General features: G+C 42.1%; 1 protein-coding gene across 1 annotated transcript in view; it reads right to left on the bottom strand.

Moving 5' to 3' along the window:
• LOC121275947 (histone deacetylase 9-like) overlaps positions 1 to 20717 on the bottom strand; it is a 636654-nt gene that overhangs the window by 187058 nt on the left and 428879 nt on the right. The window contains exons 12-13 of the mRNA XM_041183848.1: positions 17596 to 17773; positions 11731 to 11864 (exon numbers count right to left, since the gene is read on the bottom strand). Coding sequence (XP_041039782.1) covers positions 11731 to 11864; positions 17596 to 17773 — 312 coding nt within the window. The remainder of the gene's footprint in view (positions 1 to 11730; positions 11865 to 17595; positions 17774 to 20717) is intronic.

Raw genomic sequence — 20717 nt, 5'->3', positions numbered from 1 at the left:
GGTATAATGAGGTTCATGCTGCAACTCGCACTTCGGTGGAGCAGGCCATCAAGATGTTGAAAATGAAGTTCCAGTGCCTAGACCGGTCTGATGGAGCCCTGCAATACAGTCCGCAGAGGGTATCACACATCATCATCGCCTGCTGTGCCGTTCACAACTTTGCACCGCAACGGGGAGAGGACCTGGCTGAGGGGAAGATGGAGGAGCTGCACGTCTCCTCTGATGAGGAGGGTGTTGACAGGGATGAGGGTGTCCAGGTGAGGAAGGCATGCTTGGGAGGACCTCATAGCCGCTAGACTCATGGTGGAAGGTGACGGCAGGCATTGAGGAGACACCTTAGATCCTCACATTGCATCTGTGAATGTTTGACTCTTATCGGGCTGATGGCAGTGCACATTCCCTCTGTAATAGGTCTGCTATTATGGAAATGTAGTGGATGTCCATAGTCCCTACATTCCAGGAGGATGATGACGACATGCAGTGAGGACATTCCATAGATCCTCACGTAGCTTATATGAATGCCTGACTCCTGCCTGGCTGATGGCACCTCGCTTGCGCTCTGTGAACAGGGTCATATCATTGAGATGCAGCGGGAAAACTTTAACTTCTCCTGATTCTATGGCATCCTTCATGAGCTGAACCTTTCAGGATCACATTCACTGGACCAGATGCTGGTGAGATGGGGGCCAGCCACACCTCAAAGGTGCTGGGAAGTGCACAGAGAGAATGATGGAACTGTGTGCTGCTAACCCAGGACATTCTGGCAGCAATGATAAGCCCCATCAAGGTGCAGGCATGACTGATGTGACCAGTGAATGTGAATTTGCACCATCATTGTGCTGGGAAGGTTGCACAAAACAAAGGGAGAAGGCCCTGGTGAGAAACCTGCCTTTGTCTTGTGCAAGAACCAAACTTTCACTTCAGACTGCCATGAACACTGTTCATCATAACAAGGAGCCATAGGCAGGGTGACATTGTTGGGAGTTTATTTACAATAGTGAACATGAAGTACAAGTGATTAATGCCCATGCATATGCAGTGCAACTACATTTTCTTAACTTTCCTAACCTTACTGCTACATCTGGGTGCTCCCCTGACATCCACAGTGGAGGTGCAGGCAGCCTGCTGACTGCTACTCCCTGTCTGTGATGACCTTGACAGGTGTCCTCTGGAGGGCCGAGACGTGAAGGGCCCCGGCCTGCTTCCAGGGTCCTGCTTTGAGGCAGTGGCTCCCTCCTTGGGATGTGGAGCTGGAGCTGCTGGGGTCACAGGAAGAGGGGATTCAGATGCTCCTGGAGTCACCTGGGTGGATGGGCCCGGAGTGTGCACCTGCTGATCCTCCTCCCTATGGGTGTCTGAAGGCCCCTTGCTGACTCCGTGAGGAGCAGGGGAAGCTGGAATGAGATGGAGCTGCCCTGCACCCATCTCACGTTGACACTGTTGGAGGCCAACTATGGTGTCTGCGATGAAGTTCAGCCTGCGCAGCAGTGCAGGACTGATGCCCTGGACCAACGTCTCTATGGCGGCTGCCATCCTACCAGTGTTATCCTCGGTGCATTGGTATGCCAGCGCTCTCACTTTAGATTGAAGGTGGATGGACTCCTGCATCATGCCTTGTAATCTGAGGACCACAGCAAACATTCCTTCCTGATGTTCTCAAGCTCGCCTTTGCAGCTCCAGCAACTGAGGTATGACCAAATCTAGAAGCTCATTATCTGACTCAGACTCAGCAGATTTCTGGCGTTCAGCAGACCCCCGAGTGCTGGAAACCTGAGAAGTCCTTGTTGCTGCCTGCTGTGGACCAGACAGTGCAATGTGCTCACCAGATTGTGACCCTGAGGCTACTCTAGAACTAGGTTCCATCGAGGTATGTGACTCTGCGCTGGTGCAGGGTATGGGTGAGCATTGTGACGGGACTTCAAGGAGGGTGCCATCAGATACTTCTTCCAAGGTGTCTTTGAGGCTTAAGACGAGGACCCTTGGCTGCTTCCAAGATGTGCCTGCAAAAGCAAGGAGGGATAATAAGTGCATAGCAGGGGACTGCAGAACAGGGAAACTGACTTACAACACAGTTGTCCGATGGATGTTATGCTGCTGGATCCTCACTCTGTTGAGCACTGCCGACCTCAGTGTCAGCACAGGAACAGTCCAGATCATCACACGCCTGCTGGGGTCACAGGAAGAGGGGATTCAGATGGGTCAGATGCTCCCGGAGTCCCCTGGGTGGATGGCCCCGGTGTGTGCACCTGCTGATCCTCCTCCCTACGGGTGTCTGGGGGCTCCTTGCTGACTCCTTGAGGAGCAGGGGAAGCTGGAGTGAGATCGAGCTACCCCGCACCAATCTCGCATTGACACTGTTGGAAGCCAGCTGAATAACTCTATTTTCAAAGTCTGTGAGAATTTGATGCCAGGCATTCCTCCACCACTCTGCGACCTCTCCCTTTTGTTGTGTGCCAACTTGTCCTGCATGAATACAGATGGAGAGAGAGAGTAAACAGTACACCTGCCAGGCCAGATGATAAGGACGCCTAGCATGTGAGTGGCACCATGGATGAGGACACGATCCTCAGGGCAGATGTTGGCAGATGTGTGAGAGAGAGTGAATGGTGATATCCCTTGAACTGGCAGTGAGTGAGATTCCTGTGATGTGTGATGGGTGTGTGTGTGTGTGTGTGCGTGTGTTAGTTGAGAATGATGAGAAGAATGACTGACCATGGCAGAATGGAGGAGACCATCATCCTCTTGTGGCTCTGGGTGGCTGTCCTCTTTTGCAGATTGATGGTGCTGAGCACCACTGCCACTGCCTCCCATGCTGGATTGGTCATCTTGCTTGCTGGTCTTCACCCAGAATGGGGTTAGAGGACTTCACACCAGGCTTCTAAAGTGTCCAGCCGGCACCCCAGAGAGGCATCACTAAATTTGTGGGCTGCCATCTTCTTTGCTTTTAGGGCCATCTGTCGCCTGGAGTAGTCCTGGTCTGAAGACATAAAGCAGGCATGCGCTCTGGTGTGCTTTAAATATGGTGCCTGGAGCAAGGAAACGCTGAGGTCACAGTGTGGTGGGCAAACCTGAGCCCGCCCACCAGTGTTCTGCCATGTTTCCCAGGAATGCATAATTAAGGAGGCTGCGGGAATGGGACAATAAAGCGTGAAAGCTGCCATTGCGGCTGCCGGGTAAAACATTGTTTTTTCCTGCCCATTATCACAATTTGTGCAAATTCGGGATGATTCTGCAGCCGGAGGGGGGTGCCGGGGGGGGAGTTTGGGGGGGGGGGGTTCTGTGTGGGTGGGGCTGATGGCGGGGTACAGTGGGATGTGCTGGGATATTGAGATCTGTCGTGGATTTCTGCATTTCTGGGAGCCACATAGACAATTACAGAACCATAGAATGGTTAAAACTTAGATAGAGGCCATTTGGCCCAATGTGTCTGAGAAACACACCTAATTCCACTCCCCTGTTTTTTTTTTTTTCTTCATTCGCGGGATGTGGGCTTTGCTGGCTGGGCCAGCATTTATTGCCCATCCCTAGTTTCCCTTGAGAAGGTGGTGATGAGCTGCCTTGTTGAACCTCTGCAGTCCCTGTGGTGTAGATACACCCACAATGCTGGTAGGGAGGGAGTTCCAGGATTTTGACCCAGCGACAGTGGAGGCACAGCCATATATTTCCAAGTCAAGATGGTGAGTTACTTGGAGGGGAACCTCCAGGTGGTGGCGTTCCCATCTATCTGCTACCCTTGTCCTTCTAGGTGGTAGTGGTTGTGGGTTTGGAAGGTGCTGTCTAAGGAGCCTTGGTGAATTCCTGCAGTGCATCTTGTAGATGGTACACACTGCTGCTACTGTGCGTCGGTGGTGGAGGGAGTGAATGTTTGTGGATGTGGTGCCAATCAAGCAGACTGCTTTGTCCTGGATGGTGCCCAGCTTCTCGAGTGTTGTGGGAGCTGCACTCATCCAGGCAAGTGGGGAGTATTCCATCACACTCCTGACTTGTGCCTTGTAGATTGTGGACAGGCTTTGGGGAGTCAGGAGATGAGTTACTAGTCACAATATTCCTAACCTCTGACCTGCTCTTGTAGCCACAATATTTATATGGCTAGTCCAGTTCAGCTTCTGGTCAACGGTAACCCTCAGGATGTTGATAGTGGGCGTTTCAGTGATGGTAATGTCATTAAACATCAAGGAGCGATGATTGGATTCTCTCTTGTTGGAGGTGGCCATTGTCTGAAACTTGTGTGGTGTGAATGTTACTTGCAACTTGTCAGACCAAGCCTTGATATTGTACATGTCTTGCTGCATTTGGACATGAACTGCTTCAGTATCTGAGGAGTCGCGAATGATGCTGAACATTGTACAATGATCCTCAGTGAACATCCTCACTTCTGACCCTGAGGAACTCCTGCAGTGATGTCCTGGGGCTGAGATGACTGACCTCCAACAACCACAATCATCTTCCTTTGTGCTAGTTATGATTCCAATCAGCGGAGAGTTTTCCCACTGACTCATATTGACTCCAGTTTTGCGAGGGTTCCTTGGTGCCACACATGGTCAATTGCAGCCTTGATGTCAAGGGCAGTCACTCTCACCTCAACTCAGAAATTCAGCTCTTTTGTCCATGTTTGAACCAAGGTTGTAATGAGGTCAGGAGCTGAGTGGCTCTGGCAGAACCCAAACTGAGCATCAGTGAGGAGGTTATTGCTAAGCAAATGCTGCTTGATAGCACTGTTGATGACCCCTTCCATTACTTTACTATTGACTGAGAGTAGATTGATGGGGCGGTAATTGGCTGGGTTGGATTTTGTCCTGCTTTTTGTGTACAGGGCACACCTGGGCAGTTTTCCACATTACTAGGTAGATACCAGTATTGTAGATGTGCGGAAACAGCTTGGCTAGGGGCATGGCAAGTTCTGAAGCACAGGTCTTCATTACTATTGCCGGAATATTGTAAGGGCTCATACAATATCTAGTGCATTCAGCTGTTACTTGATATCACATGGAGTGTCCCATGGCCCTGAAAAATTTCTCTCTTCAAATAATTGTCCAATGTTATTTTAAAAGCCTCAGTTCTCCTTCCACCACACTCTCTGGCAGTGGATTCTAGATGCTAACCCCATGCTTCTTTTGCCACTGAATTGAATTGGTGTCCTCACCTTCTTGAGCCTTCTGCCAACAGAAATAGTTTCGCCCTATCTACTTGGTCTTGACCCCTCTTGATTTTCAACACCTGTATCAAATCTCCTCTTAATTTTTTCTTCTCCAAGGAAAACAGTCCTAACCTCTCCAATCTATCCAGCTGACTGAAGTTCCTCATCCCTGGAATTATTCGCACTAATCTTTTCTGTACTTTCTCTAATGCCTTCACATCCATCCTAAAGTGTGGTGCCCAGGACTGGACACAATGCTCCAGTTGAATCCAAACCAATTTTTATACAGGTTTATCATAACCTCCTTGCTTTTTCATTCTGTGCCTCCAGAGCTCAGAATCCCATTTGTTTTACTGACCCAGAAGTACCGCATGGATGATTCATCTTGGCCTCCTCCAGGGGTCCCCAGCATCACAGATGCCAGACTTCAGCCAATTCGATTCACTCCACGTGATATCAAGAAACGGCTGAAGGCACTGGATACTGCAAAGGCTGTGAGCCCTGACAATATTTTGGCAATAGTACTGAAGACTTGTGCTCCAGGACTTGCCATGCCCCTAGCCGAGGTATTCCAGTACAGCTACAACACTGACTCTTACATGGCGATGTAGAAAGTTTCCCAGGAATGTCCTATACACAAAAAGCAGGACAAATGTAACCTGACCAATTACTGCACATCAGTCTACTCTCCATTATCAGTAACTTGATGGAAGAGGTCATTAACAGTGCTATCAAAAGGCACTTGCTTGGCAACAATCTGCTCACTGAAGCTCAGTTTGGGTTCTGCCCCGGGCCGCTCAGCTCCTCATTACAGCCTTGGTTCAAACATTGACAAAAAGAGCTGAGCTCCTGAGGTGAGGTGAGAGTGACTACCCTTGACATCAAGGCAGCATTTGACCGAGTATGGCATCAAGGAACCCTAGCAAAATTGGAATCAATGGGAACCAGAGGGAAAACTCTTCTCTGGTTGGAGTCATACCTAGTACAAAGGAAGATGGTTGTAGTTGTTGGAGGTCAATCATCTCAGTTCCCGGGCATCATTGCAGGAGTTCCTCAGGTTGTCCAAGTGTCCAGAGTGTCCTAGGCCCATCCATCTTCAGCAGCCTCATTAATGACCTTCCCTCCATCATAAAGTCAGAAATGGGATGTTTGCTGATGATTGCACAATGTTCAGCACCATTCATGATTTCTCTATGTTGAAACAGTCCATGTCCAAATGCAGCAAGACCTGGACAATGTCCAGGTTTGGTCTGATGAGTGGCAAGTAACATTTGTGCCATGCAAGTGTCAGGCAATGACCATCTCCAACAAGAGAGAATCTATCCATCACCCTTGACATTCAATGCCATTACCATCACTGAATCCCCCGCTATCATCATCCTGGGGATAACCATTGACCAGAAACTGAACTGGACTAGCCATATAAATAAAAGAGCCGGGAAGAGGGTAGGAATCATGTGACAAGTAACTCACCTCTTGACTCTCCAAAGCCTGTCCACCATCTACAAGGCACATGTCAGGATGTGATGAAATACCCTCCACTTGCCTGGCTGAGTGCAGCTCCAACAACACTCAAGAAGCTTGTCACCATCCAGGACAAAGCAGTCTGCTTGATCGGCACCCCTCCCACAAACATTCACTCCCTCCACCACCAATGAACAGTGGCAGCAGTGTGTACCATCCAGAAGATGCACTGCAGAAACTCACTAAGGTTCCTTAGGCACCACCTTCCAAACCCACAACCTCTACCATCTAGAAGGGCAAGGGCAACAGATAGATGGGAACACCACCACCTGGAAGTTCCCCTCCAAGCCACTCGCCAGCCTGGCTTGGAAATATATCACTGTTCCTTTAGTATTGCTGGGTCAAAATCCTGGAATTCCCTTCCTAACAGTACTGTGGGTGCATTTACACCACAGGGACTGCAGCAGTTCAAGAAAGCAGCTCACCACTACCTTCTCAAGGGCAACCAGGAATAGGCAATAAATGCTGGCCTAGCCAGCGACGCCCACATCCTGTAAATTAATTTTAAAAAAAACTTTCTCAACCTGCCCTGCCACTTTCAATCATTTGTGCACATTCATTCCCAGGTCCCGCTCCTCCTGTAACCTCCTTAGAATTGTTTACTTTATTTTACATTGTCTCTCCATGGTATTCCTGCAAAGAAAAATCACTGCACACTTCCCTGCATCATCTGTCACATGTCCACCATTTTCACCAACATGTCTATGACTTCTTGAAGTGTATCACTCTCCTCCTCACAGTTTACAATACTTTCAAGTTTTGTGTCATTTGCAAATTTTGAAATTGCCCTGTACACCCAAGTCTCAGTCATTAACGTATATCAAGAAAAGCAGTGATCCTAACACCAACCCCTCGGAAATGCCATTATATACCTCTCTCCATTCTGAAAAACACTTGTTCACCACTGTGTTCTGTTCCCTGTCACTCAGCCAACTTTATATCCAAGCTGCCACAGCCCTTTTTATTCCATGGACTTTAACTTTGCTGACAAGCCTATCATATGTTACTTTAACAAAAGCCCTTTTGAAGGTCCATTTTATCCACATCAGCCGAATTACTCCCATTAACTCTGTCTGTTACACCATCAAAAAACTCAGTCAAGTTAGCTAAACATGATTTGCCCTTAACAAATCCATGCTGGCTTTTTAAAATTAATCCACATCTGTCCAAGCGACTGTTAATTATGTCCCAACTTGTTGGCTTGTAACTTTTGAGCTCCAGGGCAGTGTATCTGGGGGAGGGTAACCCAAAGATGCACTGGAGAACACTGCAACGCCCCCCCGCCCCCCACCCCCCGCCCCCAGATGATCCCAGGTAAAGATTGCACGGCAATTACCTGGAAAGTTCAAACTTCCAATGGGCAATTGTCCTGCACTGGGAACCATCTAAAAATCTGATTTAAATTGCAGACCTCAGATGGTTCCTAAGTTCTTACAGTAATCATTACAGACAAAAATACCGCTTCTAGCTTCTTTTTTCTAAAATGGGGGCGTGGCCTCCTTGCGCCTGACTTTGCAGCCCTTGACAGAAGGCCTCAGGAGTGCGCTGCAATGCATGGTCCTCACCCAGCCTGAGTCACAAAGTCAGGTGAGAAAGAATCAAAAGAATTTTCAGGCAAGAAACTAGGAGTGGAGTGGCATTCTGACTCTGACTGCCATTCTGTGGAAGTTCAGGTCCATTGTTTCTGAAAGCTTTCCCACCACCCCTGTTAAAGTGACAGGCCTATAGTTGCTGGACTTATGTGCATTTCTCCAGTGCCTGGCACCATCCTTGTATCTAAGGAGGACTAGAAGATTATGGACAGTGCCAAATTTCTACGCTCACACCTCTCTCAGTATCCTCAGTGAATGATTAGTGTTAATTACAGCAAGCCTATCTAATACCTCCTATTCATCAATTTTTAGCCCATCAGTGTATTAACAACAATCTCTTTTACTATGACTTGGGCAGCATCTTCATTCTAGGTAGAGACAGAGGACAAAATACCTCAGCCATGAATGCTGCCTCTATGCATAAATCCCCTCCCTAATTGATGCTGCTCCTCCTTTTACCAACCTTTTACAATTTGTATGCCTATATTCCCTTTTATGTTAGCTGCCAGTCTCTTCTCATACTCTCTCTTTGCTTCTTTGTATTTCTTTTTCACTCCCCTTTCACTCTATATTGAGTCTGGTTTTCAATTGTATTATCCACCTGACATCTGTCTAATAACCCTTTCCTTTCCTTTATTTCTATCGCTTTTGTTACCCAGGGAGTTCTGGACTTGTTTGCTCTACTTTTTCACTTTATGGGAATGTATTTTGACTCTATCCAATCTATCTCCTCTTTAAAATTAGCTCACTGTTCCATTACAGTTTTGCATCCTAATCTTTGATTCCAATTATCCAGGCCAGGTCCATTCTCACCAATTGAAGTGGGCCCTCTTCAATTCATGATAATTTTTATTTCTGGGTATGATCTCTTTTGGAAGTGCATCAGCTGCCAAATTGGCAGAGAGAGAATTCCAATTCCCCAGGCTACCAGCCTAAATCAAGCATTTACCCACTAAAATATGCTTATCGGCACCTAATGGGGAAAATACATGATTCGCTCAATTTTTCTGGGTTGACAGTGGAACTCTGCAGAGCACCAAAAACCAGGTAACTTTTAATGTAAAACAAAAAATTACCTTCATGTTGATACTGAAAGGGAGAAAATGTACCTCCTGGCTCTACATCAATACTGCAGGCAACTACCAACTTGCAATCACATCCCCATTCCTGTTTCTCTCCCCTAGGAATTATCTCTGGCAGTGTCTACTTCGGAACCGTACATGTTTTCCAGGTGAGCTGCATTGAGACACTCAACTGGCATCTACAGCTCACTGGTTTGCTGTGTACTGTTTCCAGTAGGCCTTCATCCTTCATCTCTGGATTTACTGGCATGTTACAGGTGCACTGTGTGTTGCATTGGTATTAGGTGCACGATGACAAGTTTCACAACTATTATCTGAAAGATATTTACAAATGTGTCAACTGACAAAAATTCAAATTAAAAAAGTGAAAAAAAGTGATTGTCCGTTTAAGTCTTACAACAAAAGATATTGGGTGGAATCTTGTAGAGGCAACATGGATCTCACCTGCCATCTGGAGAGCTGGTGAGAGACCCATGTTGACTCCTTTGGGGAAGGCCACTGAACCACGAGTCAATCAGGCAGTTGAGGCACCACTGTTGGGCCTTTCCCCAGGATCAGGGCCCTGGAGGCAGTGGCCCAGCCTACCGAGAGCTGTCAGCCAATCAGAGGCCAGTAGCTCCTTTGCTCAGCTGCATCTCAGGGAAGGCAGTAGCTACTGCCGGAATGGCAGCCACTTTAAGCCCACAATCATGGAGTGACCCTTGTCAGAGAATAATGGTGGGAGGGATTTCATCAGGTGGGGGTCATGGAGTATGAAGGGAAGGGGAATGCAGGATAGGTTGGCAGCAAGGGCAGGGAGTTGGCTCTCAGCGGGCCCCCACTTCCCACTGCCAGGTCCCTTAATTGGGCACTCAGTGCCTGTGAAGGAGGCACATTCCCCCCTTCAACCCCGGGATACAACAAACAGCCCGCACAGGTTTACTTGTCATGTTCCCACATAGTGACAGGTCCACCCACAGTTGGGTTAATACTAGTGGCAGTGATTAATTGCCCACTTAAGGGCTTCAATTGGCGGTATGGCGGGAAGTCCGACCACAGGCCTTTCCTCCCTGGACCTAATTGGGGTGGAGGCGCGACGGCATTGGGGTGCTCACCCGCCAAGTCCTGCCTGATTAAATGCCATCCTTGCCTCTAAACACTGCCACAAGAGAGGGCAGAAGATTCCGCCCATATCAGTAAAGTTAAAGTTGGAAATGTTTTTATGTCAAACAAAGAGGATTTTCCGTGTAATTATCCCATTGAAAATTCATAACCAATAGATTTAGAGACAGGAAGCGTATTGTATGAATGGTTTGAAAACAGCCAGATCTGATATTGATGGTATTGATTACATTAAACAATCACTTACCTGGTCATTTATCAAACAAATATTGAAAAAAATCACAGGTTCAAAATGTATGCTTTTGTGAAAGTATTTATAATTAATGTCATAGAAATGATAAAACAACGTTTAATATAAATGTCAGCCAGGATTTTCCGGTCCTATCATGGCAGGACCAGCCGTGGGAGATTCAGTGGCCCAGGCAAAAGTCCACTGGCCTACTGTGGGACTGGATGATCCTGGCGATGGGCAGGGCTGGAAAATTCCGCCGCTCATCATCTTGGTAACATAATTGGCCAATCAACAAAAGTAATAAGTAGCGTTTGTTTTTAATCCTTTAATATATTAAGATCAGATACAGTGAAATGCTTCATTTTTTGACTGCATCAGAGTGAATATTGAAGTTGAATGCTAGCATCGAAACCCATTAACTTTGGTGTCCGATTCAAATCTTCACTAAGAAATTGATGCATGAGTCGTAATTGCTTTATCATAATTAAAGGGTTGTTTTTGTAAATTTTATGCTCATTCAGAAACACTTTTGTCAATTATAATTTGAACTTGTATTGCTGGCTGTAAATTGAATTGGCCATAGATTTTATACCTGGTGATTTTGTTTCCATACTACCTAAACTTAAAATTATCCCTATATATAATTCTATGAAATGCATCAGAACCTCATATTTGAGACACTGTCTGGTAATGTATGCACTTTTTATTAATTGTATTCGAGATGTTCAGCTTATGGGATTCAAAATGTAAATTCAACGCTAGCTTTCTTTATGCATTGAAAAGATTCTTAATGATCTACTATTAATTGAAATATATAGTTGAAATATTTGTAGAGCTTTCCTTTGAGATCCATGGAATATTAACATTCAATAGATATTGCATGTCGGTGCAAATAATTAATATTAAATAATTGCAGGCTTTGCCAGAATGTTTCATCGCTTAACTCTTGAAATGTTTATTCAGTGTCTGGAAGTAGTTTTAGAAATTTATGTCTACTAGTCCATAGTTCGGGGTCACAGTTCCATGACATGAAAATGAGTAATTTCTTACACCCCACCTCACCTCACAAATGCTGAGCAATCCTGTTTCCTGCAACCTTGACCAGATGCTCTGTATCCTCCCAGCATGCTCAGGGTGATTGCTATGGTTACCACAGATGCACTGGTGTTTAAGCATGATGGTGTCATAGGCTACTCCTGCAGTAAGAGAATAGCAAAGGGATAAAGAAAAGAATAATGGACTTTTAAAGTTAAAAACTATATTCATGTTCCAAACAAAAGGAAAATAACCCAACATAACAGAAAAACAATTTAGACTTTTCTGAGGTGAAGATTTTCCACTTTGCTGCAGTGGTAAGTAGAATTTTATTAAAGTTATACATTTTATATTTTTTAAAAGTTAATTTGTTCATGAATTATTTAAATTTACATTTTAAATAACACTGTTGCTGGTGCTTTATAAGATAAACAAAATTCTTCCAGATCAATGATTTGGGCTGCAAAGTTGCCAATGGAATAAATAGGAATAAAGAAATAACAACTTCCAAAAAGGCAACAGAAATTTAAAACACCGCAGCTCTTGTTATATCAAAACCCTTCATGATGATGAAATCTGAACTAACAGAACTTCTGAAAACATCAATATCTTCCAGTAATGCCACCTTCAGAACATTCCAGCTCTTTCATTTTTTCTGATAATTGTAATGTGATGGTAGTGTACTCGGTAGTTATCCATTAGTACCATTTGGTAGGGTGTGTCTAAGAATGGACAATTAACTTAATTTTGAGTTCAGAATTGAATGACCTGAAATATTGTCAGACTGTGCTTACATTCAGCAGGAAACATAGACACAAACGTATTATCAGGTGAGTGAGATTGGTAGAGAGTTTCAGATATTTCTAGAATGTTGTGGAAATACATGTCACCTGCATAGACCTATCTAACTACCATGGAAACTGAAGCCTCAATAAGATAGGGTCGTCTAGGAACAGGAAATGGTTATATCAACTTAATCAAGTCTCAAGGGACCATATCCACCGGGCTACCATATACATAAGATAAACAGATGAACTGCATAGAAATAGTGATACAAAATTAAAACATAGTTGCAAGAAACACGTACCTTTCAGATAGTCCCTTTCAGCTACTGAAGTCAGGTGCAAACAAAACATGCAAATGTTTGGCTTGATAAATCCAAAATAGTAGTAAACATACATAGTATAGACAAAAGGATCTAAACCTTCCATTATACATACAGACCCCTAGATTTATTAAAACGAACACATGGAATTAAAAATAATTGGGTTAAAAATTATATTCAGAGTCATCCTTACTAGGAAACAAAGCCAGCAACAGGAAAACTAGCTATCATTATATACTATTTTAAACTTCTCAATCATTGAGCTCCAAACATCATTCATGATTTTACTGTAGCCTGCATTTAATACTAATTTTGTTTACATTTTATCCCATTGAGTTCCTCAACTAATTTTTCTTTATAAATCTGTATTAGTTTTCACTAAACTCAAGCTGGAGTTGGCTCAGCTTCTTGGGTCTGTTCAACTAAAGAAGGAATTACTCAATTTATGTTTCTATGGGAGTAATATTAACATCCGCACATCCTCCTGCCTGCCCCTCAGAATGGACAGGAGAGAGTCTAGGATGGGGTTAAAATAGTGGACATCTGAAACCCAATACCAGCCTGACACCAACGTGTCCACGGTGAGTTTGTGGCATCCAAGTAACCTGTTCTAGAGGCACGGGTTTGTGATTCTAATATTTAAATGAGGCTCCATTCCTCAGATTTTGGGAATCATTTGAATTTGTCAGATGCAATCTAAGTTCCCAGGGTTCATTAAATTCTGTTAGACTGCTCAATTTCTGGCATTTCTGGACTACCACAACTTTCCTGCATATATTCTCCCCCACGCCCCCCCCCCTGCAAATATCAGTGCCCATGTCATTATATTCACTAACATTGTTTTTATTTGATTCCCAGTTCTCCCAAGGTACTTGCAACCATACCACCACCTCTAATGTTTCTGCTCATGGGGTTTTCTCCAGGGTGACTGAGTTTTTATCAGATCTTAAATAAAGCTGACATCATTTTTTTTTGTTAATCTAGTTTTAGCAGGATTTGTACACATGTAAGGATTATGTATCTTAAATAAGGTTCCCGTCATGTTTGCGATGGGTTGTTTCCTGAGGGTTGAGGTGGATAACTTTATTAGTTAAACTGAGTTCCTGTACTGATTTGTGAAAACTTTGTTTTCAGTAATTTGTTAGCAATGAGTCATTTGTAGTGTATTTACAGAAAAGTTCACCAACAGGCAAGAGAGTAACCGAAAGCTGCAATTTAACAGATTGGGAAAAGCTTTGTGAACATGGCCCTAAGGTGCTACCCGTTATCCTGCGGGGCCTCCCTGATATGCTGCAGCTTCTTCTTCACCATGACAGCCTTGTCTCCTTCAAATAGAATGGCTTCTGTCTACTAGTGATCTGATGACCCCACTGTCTATTGAGTGATTGGATAGGATAGGTGAGTGTGAATGACTGTCAGTGCCTTTATGCAATCTCAATGTGAGAGAGTTAATTTACTTGTAATCATGACTTAACAGGGCTACTTCATTCTACAGACAATTTAATAGAGGGATAAATGCCGTTCAGAAATTCTTTAAATTGCTCTTGTATTGAGGCCTCTGCACATAAAATGTTGAAGATGGTGGGGGTGGGGGGGGGCGGGTGTGGAGATGATATGTAGTGCCCTTTGCTTGCAAGTTTTTCCATATAAATGCTAGGTATAATGCAAGTCAGGAAAGAACATATAGCTGTGATTTCAATCTGTCCAATGTACGACATCTGTAAGACAAAATAATTGTTAGCCAGATACAAATTCACTGGGATTATTACAAAATTTGGGTGGACCCATGATATTTTGTTGAGGACCTTTACTTTGAAGGATATCTTGTTGTCCCTAATGGAACGGGGACCTACTGAACTATTGATTAGTTGTAAGTCCAATGTGCTTTGGTTTATGTTTTCCACAATTGACTGAATGCTCCCAATTCCTACCCGAGGATGGGCATGAACCAGTCCGGCTACAGGATTAGCAGAAGGGTTTAAGGCACAGTATTATTTTAGTAAATCCATAAAATTATTTTATATTTCTAAGGAAAAAAATACTGTAAGATCTAATACTTTCACCCTTACACTATAGTAGACCTGTAATTTAAAAATAATTTTACAAAATTTTCAAAACTCAAGTTACTTTGAAAATGCTTACAGTGCAATTTGAATGCTGTATTAAAGATTGTGGGAATAACACAGAAACAAATAAAAATACATTTATTAAGGATTTAAATTTTTATTAAGTTTTCAACACATCATTACATTTTGATTGAATTCTTACGACTTCTGCAGCAAAGTGGTTAAAATATACATCACTTATAATTAGAACTCTAAAGCTAGCAGCCAGTAGCTGTTATTAAAAAAAAGCAAAATTTAAAAATTCACATTTTAAAATAATACAACCTTTTATTTTAAAGTTTGACATTGTCTAAAAGGGCTGAGAATAAATGTAATTGTCAGCTTTGGTTTATTCATTGCCTCAAATGATGAAAAATTCCATGCATCAAATCCCTTGGACACAATTTAATCCCATCTATGTCAGTGTGAAGCATGTCATTCCCTCTTTTTCGCTAACCTCCAACCCCACTCTCCCCACAATCCCTACCACAAAGCAAGCATTGGTGCAAAAATTGAGGTACACAAATATACATTAGAAATGAAAAGAAAAACATGTAAATAATGGAAATATAAAACTGTTGGAAATACACAGCAAGTCTGTTATGCATCTGTAAAAGGAAAAGTGAGAAGTCCAAGGTTTTCTACCTGAAATATTAAGCTGTATTGTCTTATTCAAGACGTTTACTGGACTTGCTGTGTATTTCCAATATTTTCTGTTAATGTTTAGGTCTATATACATGGGAGTCTAATTTCCACCGGGGTATCCAGCACTCTCCCTGTAATTTGGCCAGAAGATTCACAAAGACTTCAGACTGGAAGCATAATTGCCCATTTTTTAGCTATGTGTGACATTCTCCAGGGCTTCTGCCATTCTTCTACCCAAGCTCTGGCAAGAGATCAGGAAAGCTGCTATGGAAACTTCACCCCATGTTTTCCAAAGTAAAGTACGACAGTAAAAGATCATAACCCAATGTTAACTACAAATGAAACAGATTCACTAACTGTGCACAAGCAGCAACAGGGGGACAGGCAATACCTCCTGGAACAAGTTATTAAAGTTGGCACCATTTCCAAAATGTTTTGTTCTTATTTTAGACTTTTCCACCTTACCATAAATGAATCACAAAATAAAGCTGGAGGATGTAGTCCTCTCTCAAACTTGAAAGCATTTTTTTGTTATTTGAAGACTAAAAAAGGCAAAAATCTATAAGAATAGAGGAAAAACCACTCAACAGGAGCTTTCCGTTTCTTTATACTGAATAGCACATTTAACCATAACTTTCTGACTAATTTTTCACTTACATTGAATGTTTGCGAGCACTACATTGGTCCAACAGAATGTTCTACAGTACATAAATTCAATGCAACTTAATATTAGACTGTGAATTTCCATAACAGCTCAACACAATTTTTAGTAGTGACAAAACAGCACAGTACTGCAGCAAAATATTCAATTGAACCCAATGAGTCATGTAAAATTAAAAACTGTAAAAAGCTATTTGTCAGTTAATTTAGGAAAACAGCAAATCAAACAAATGCTATTCCTTTAGTAACCTTTTAAGGACAGTGCTCGAAAATCAAATGTAGAGCAAAATTACAACTTGCTGTTTATTTTCTGAACACAGAGTTATGCATTTCTTACTTTCTGTACAATTCCTTAACTGTACTTTAGAACATTAATTGCTGGAAACCCGAAGAGAAAAACTTTTGCAGTATTAAATGCAAAATACAAAATAAAAAGGCCAATTCTAAAAAGTAACATACCCTTTTTAAAAAATACCCATAAATTCTCAATAGCAAAATGACTGCAAAATTGAAATTTTTTCCATGATCACAACAGCAATTATTGATATTGTATGAATTGAGCTAAAGTGATCCTTTAATTTATTTATATTTTACTTAATGTGAACCTATTCTGTTTTGCCTTCCAAAGCAACAGGACATAAAATCACTCGTCTTTTTTTCTCCCCATCTGTGCTGAAAGGTTTGTCAGTTTAGTTTGGGTTATGATTTTCTATGGGCCTATTGGTTCCAGCTAATTTGGGCCAGAGAGTTTTCCATTACAATTTTGTCAATTTACAGCTATCTGAACCTTTCATTGGCTTATTTTTATACTTTTTCTTTCTTTGCTATTCAGGAGAAAGCAGTGTTCCTTATGAGCTGAGCTTACGCATTGATTTTCTTTCCATATGCTAACATCACATGTCAGCTAAACTTAATGGGGGAGAAAAAGAGCACAAGCACAGGTATAAAGAGATTAATCAGTGATATAGATACATTAGGTGAATGACTTTCTGGATTAGGTAACTGATTAAAAAATAAAGCAATAGCCAGGTGCTTTGTTGAGCTGCAGTCCTCTAGTGTGGAATAGAGTCTGCACGTTCAAACACAATATACAGTAGCAGTAGTATTCTGACAGAATGAGTTCTAGGCTGCTTTTAATTTGAAATTGGTTGGCTGTGTACAGATAGGATTAAAAATGAGTGTAGAGCAAATTAGTACTCACTGTTCACTGATTTTAAATAATTGAGGATTTTCGTGACATCAAATAGCAAATAAAACAAGTATTAACAGAAGTGTAACAAAAGTGCAATTTGTGGCACTTACAGCATTGGAATTTGTTGAGCTCCTAAGCATACTGAATTTAGAGCGCCTATTAAAGAATTCCTTTGGGGCTCCTACCAGTGGTGTAGACGTGCCTGATGGGATGGTCCGTAGAAGAATGTGGTAATGTGGAAGCAGCAGGGGACGACTGTGTCCTGGAAACAAGCCTGTGTTTGTCTAATCCTGTCATGCCAACCATAGCCATCTGAGCTTGGTACAGTCGAAGTTGGTGGACACGCTGGTGATCCAGGAGCTGCTGTTACCATAGAAACAACACAGTAGGAAGAAATGTGAGAGGGATCAAATAAGACACTTGGAGAAACATGTCAACAAATTAAGTTCATTCAGTCAGAACCATAATAAACACTGCGAAGACCTGAGGCCTAGTCAATAAATCCCTTCAACAGATGTTCTCACACTGTCAGTCATTACAACCATTTAGTATGGGAAACTTCTTGATCCTATTGATTACTTTTTGAGACAGTATTCTTTGTATGAAATATACTACAGCTGTCTGGCATTTCAATTGTACAAAAATATAACAAAAATTCAGATATTTCACAAAAACATCAAAATTAAAATGTAACATTATGGCACACTGGATGTCATGTTACAACCCAATGGGTGTGATAACCTCTCATAGTTGGAAACTTTTTTAATAATGCAGGATATTTGTGTGTTGCTATTAGATTGCAGTCTAAGAATTTCAATTTTTTGCAGAACTCAGTTTATAAAATCAGGTAACCCTAATCCTGTGAAGCCTTGTCCTCCCAATCACAGAGCCAGAAACAGTACAATAGGACTAATGTAAATTGAAATTCAAAATAGATTTATATAGAAAGATATCGTATCCTGGAGTAGAGGGAAACGAAACACCATGCCAACCTAAGCTTGAAGTGTTTTGCACGAGTAGAATATTTCACAGCCACATAAGCTTTTTAGTGCATTTTTACATTAATTTTAAAATTTATTATATACAATTAATTTACAAATTTAAGAATACACTTCATTCTTTGAAAGTGCCAAGAATGTATAATTCGGAGCACTTCCCATTAAACAAAAATAACTAATTTGGTTTTGACATACAATTTAACTTATATAGTCCTCATTCAAACTGTTGAAAATGTTAAAGCTGATATGATACTATAAGATTGAATTTGTGAAAAAAAAACAGAATTAGATGATTTCTTATTCCAAGATGGTTGTAGTACAATCTTTGTTTACAAATTTCATGAAACAGATCTGCAGAGCATGTGGTTAAGGTAAATCAATAACAGCTTTTGAAGGGGATTAAGTTGCTTGTAAATTGTTATAACTTAATATTACACAAAGCATATTGCACCAGGAGCAATGAATTCCAGAAGTTACTGTAAAAATCCAATAATTCTTGCATACTTTAGATTTTACTGTTCTGCCATACATAATTACATTGTGAAGGAGGGAAGCAATAAGAGAAGGATCTTGGTTGCCAAGATGGTGTCCAGTCCCAATATTTTTCTATCAGCCACTGCTCCTAGTCTACCTATGGTGGTACATAGTTTTCATGTGCATTCCCTCATCTGAATTGTGATAACACAGCTTGTTTTGCAGTCAGTACTACATTTTTCAGAATCAAGAATAATTTTGTGCAGTATTGAAACCAATGAATTTCATGTATCCGAAACGCTAACAGTTAAATGTCAAGCGTGATTTACTGTAACATGATGCATCTGCACAAGTATAAATTTTAAGTAAACCTACAGGCTAAACAGCTCTTAGACACCTATGGCCAGTAAGCCATAACATTCAGCTTCCCCAGTTTAAAAGAAGTATGACTGCTGCCTGAGTGGCTCAGTGAATATATGTCCCATGTTGTGTGGTACTGGAACTGAACCATACAGAGCAGGAAGGCCCAGGCTTCATCCTTGGTCTGTGCTGAGGTAACTGATTTCAGCTGGCACCACTGGATTAATGAGAGGAAAAATCAGCCAGGGTTCCCACTTTCAGAACACATGTCTGTTTCTCATCAAGGAGCATTTATAAACTCAGTAATATTTAAAACATTATTAAATTGCACAAACAAGAATGATTGCTAGTCACTGGAAAGTATGCGTGTGTGAGGACTGGACTGGACTCAATTGTAATATAATAAAAGAGCAACTAGCAGTTACAATCTTAATTTTAAGAGTCGTAGACAGGTTATTAGTTGGTATTAATATTCTAGACATAGGTATGCTCCAAGTAGCAATCATAAAGCAAGCTTTTCCAAACCTTGTAACTAAAAACTAACATTGATCTATCTGATGAAATATATGGACTAATTTTAAGCTTTAACTTCAATGGAAAGGAAAAACAAGATGGGTGATTAATGGGTGGCCAATCTGACATCATCCATTTTTACACAGTTACCCAAAACTAAGGTTAGTTCTATGCTCATGTGAGAAATTCAGTTATGCCACATAATAAAGTGATATAATAAAGCAAAGCCACCCCAATTGCCCAGGCTAGTTGGATGAGAAAAATTATTGATAAAACTACAGTTACCTCAGTTAAACGTCGAGTATCCTAGATTCACCGAGCTTTATTTTAACATTTGTGCCCACTCGCAGTGAAGGAGGCCCGCAGCAAGCCAGGAGCCCAAAAGGTAGTGGAGCAGGTTCCCCTTGACTCTTTAACTCAGCATTGATATTCCACTTCCGGGTTACCCGAACAATTGGAGCTGGCAGGTGTGATCACAACCTGCACCTGACTGTTGAAGCCTCAGTATTTAAAGGGACCCCAGTGAAGGACAGAAAGGAACCATTTTACAACTGGTAATAGAGGGGCAATAACTTGAGTGATCTATCCTCAATGAGGGAAGGTTCTCCAAGGTTTTCTGAAGCATCCCAGGAGATCATGCTGTAGGCTAAAAGAGCCTGCAGAGACAATTTGTTCCCAGTGGGCATAAGAACATAGAACATAAGAGCATAAGAAATAGGAACAGGAGTAGGTCATTTGGTCTCTGAACCTGCTCGCCTTTCAATAAGCTCATAGCTGATCTGATCATGGTCTCAGCTCCACTTTCCTGTCAGTCCCCCAAAACCCTGGGTGCTCTTGGAGATCAAAAACTGGTATAACTCAGCCTTTAACATATTCAATGACCCAGCCTTTACTGTTCTCTGGAGTAGAAAATTCCAAAGATTAAAGACGGTGATGACCCATGTGCTTTGGGAATCATGTAT

Source organism: Carcharodon carcharias, chromosome 3 (assembly GCF_017639515.1).
Source record: "Carcharodon carcharias isolate sCarCar2 chromosome 3, sCarCar2.pri, whole genome shotgun sequence".
Lineage (NCBI taxonomy): Eukaryota > Metazoa > Chordata > Chondrichthyes > Lamniformes > Lamnidae > Carcharodon > Carcharodon carcharias.
This window is presented reverse-complemented; position numbering and strand designations above follow the sequence as displayed.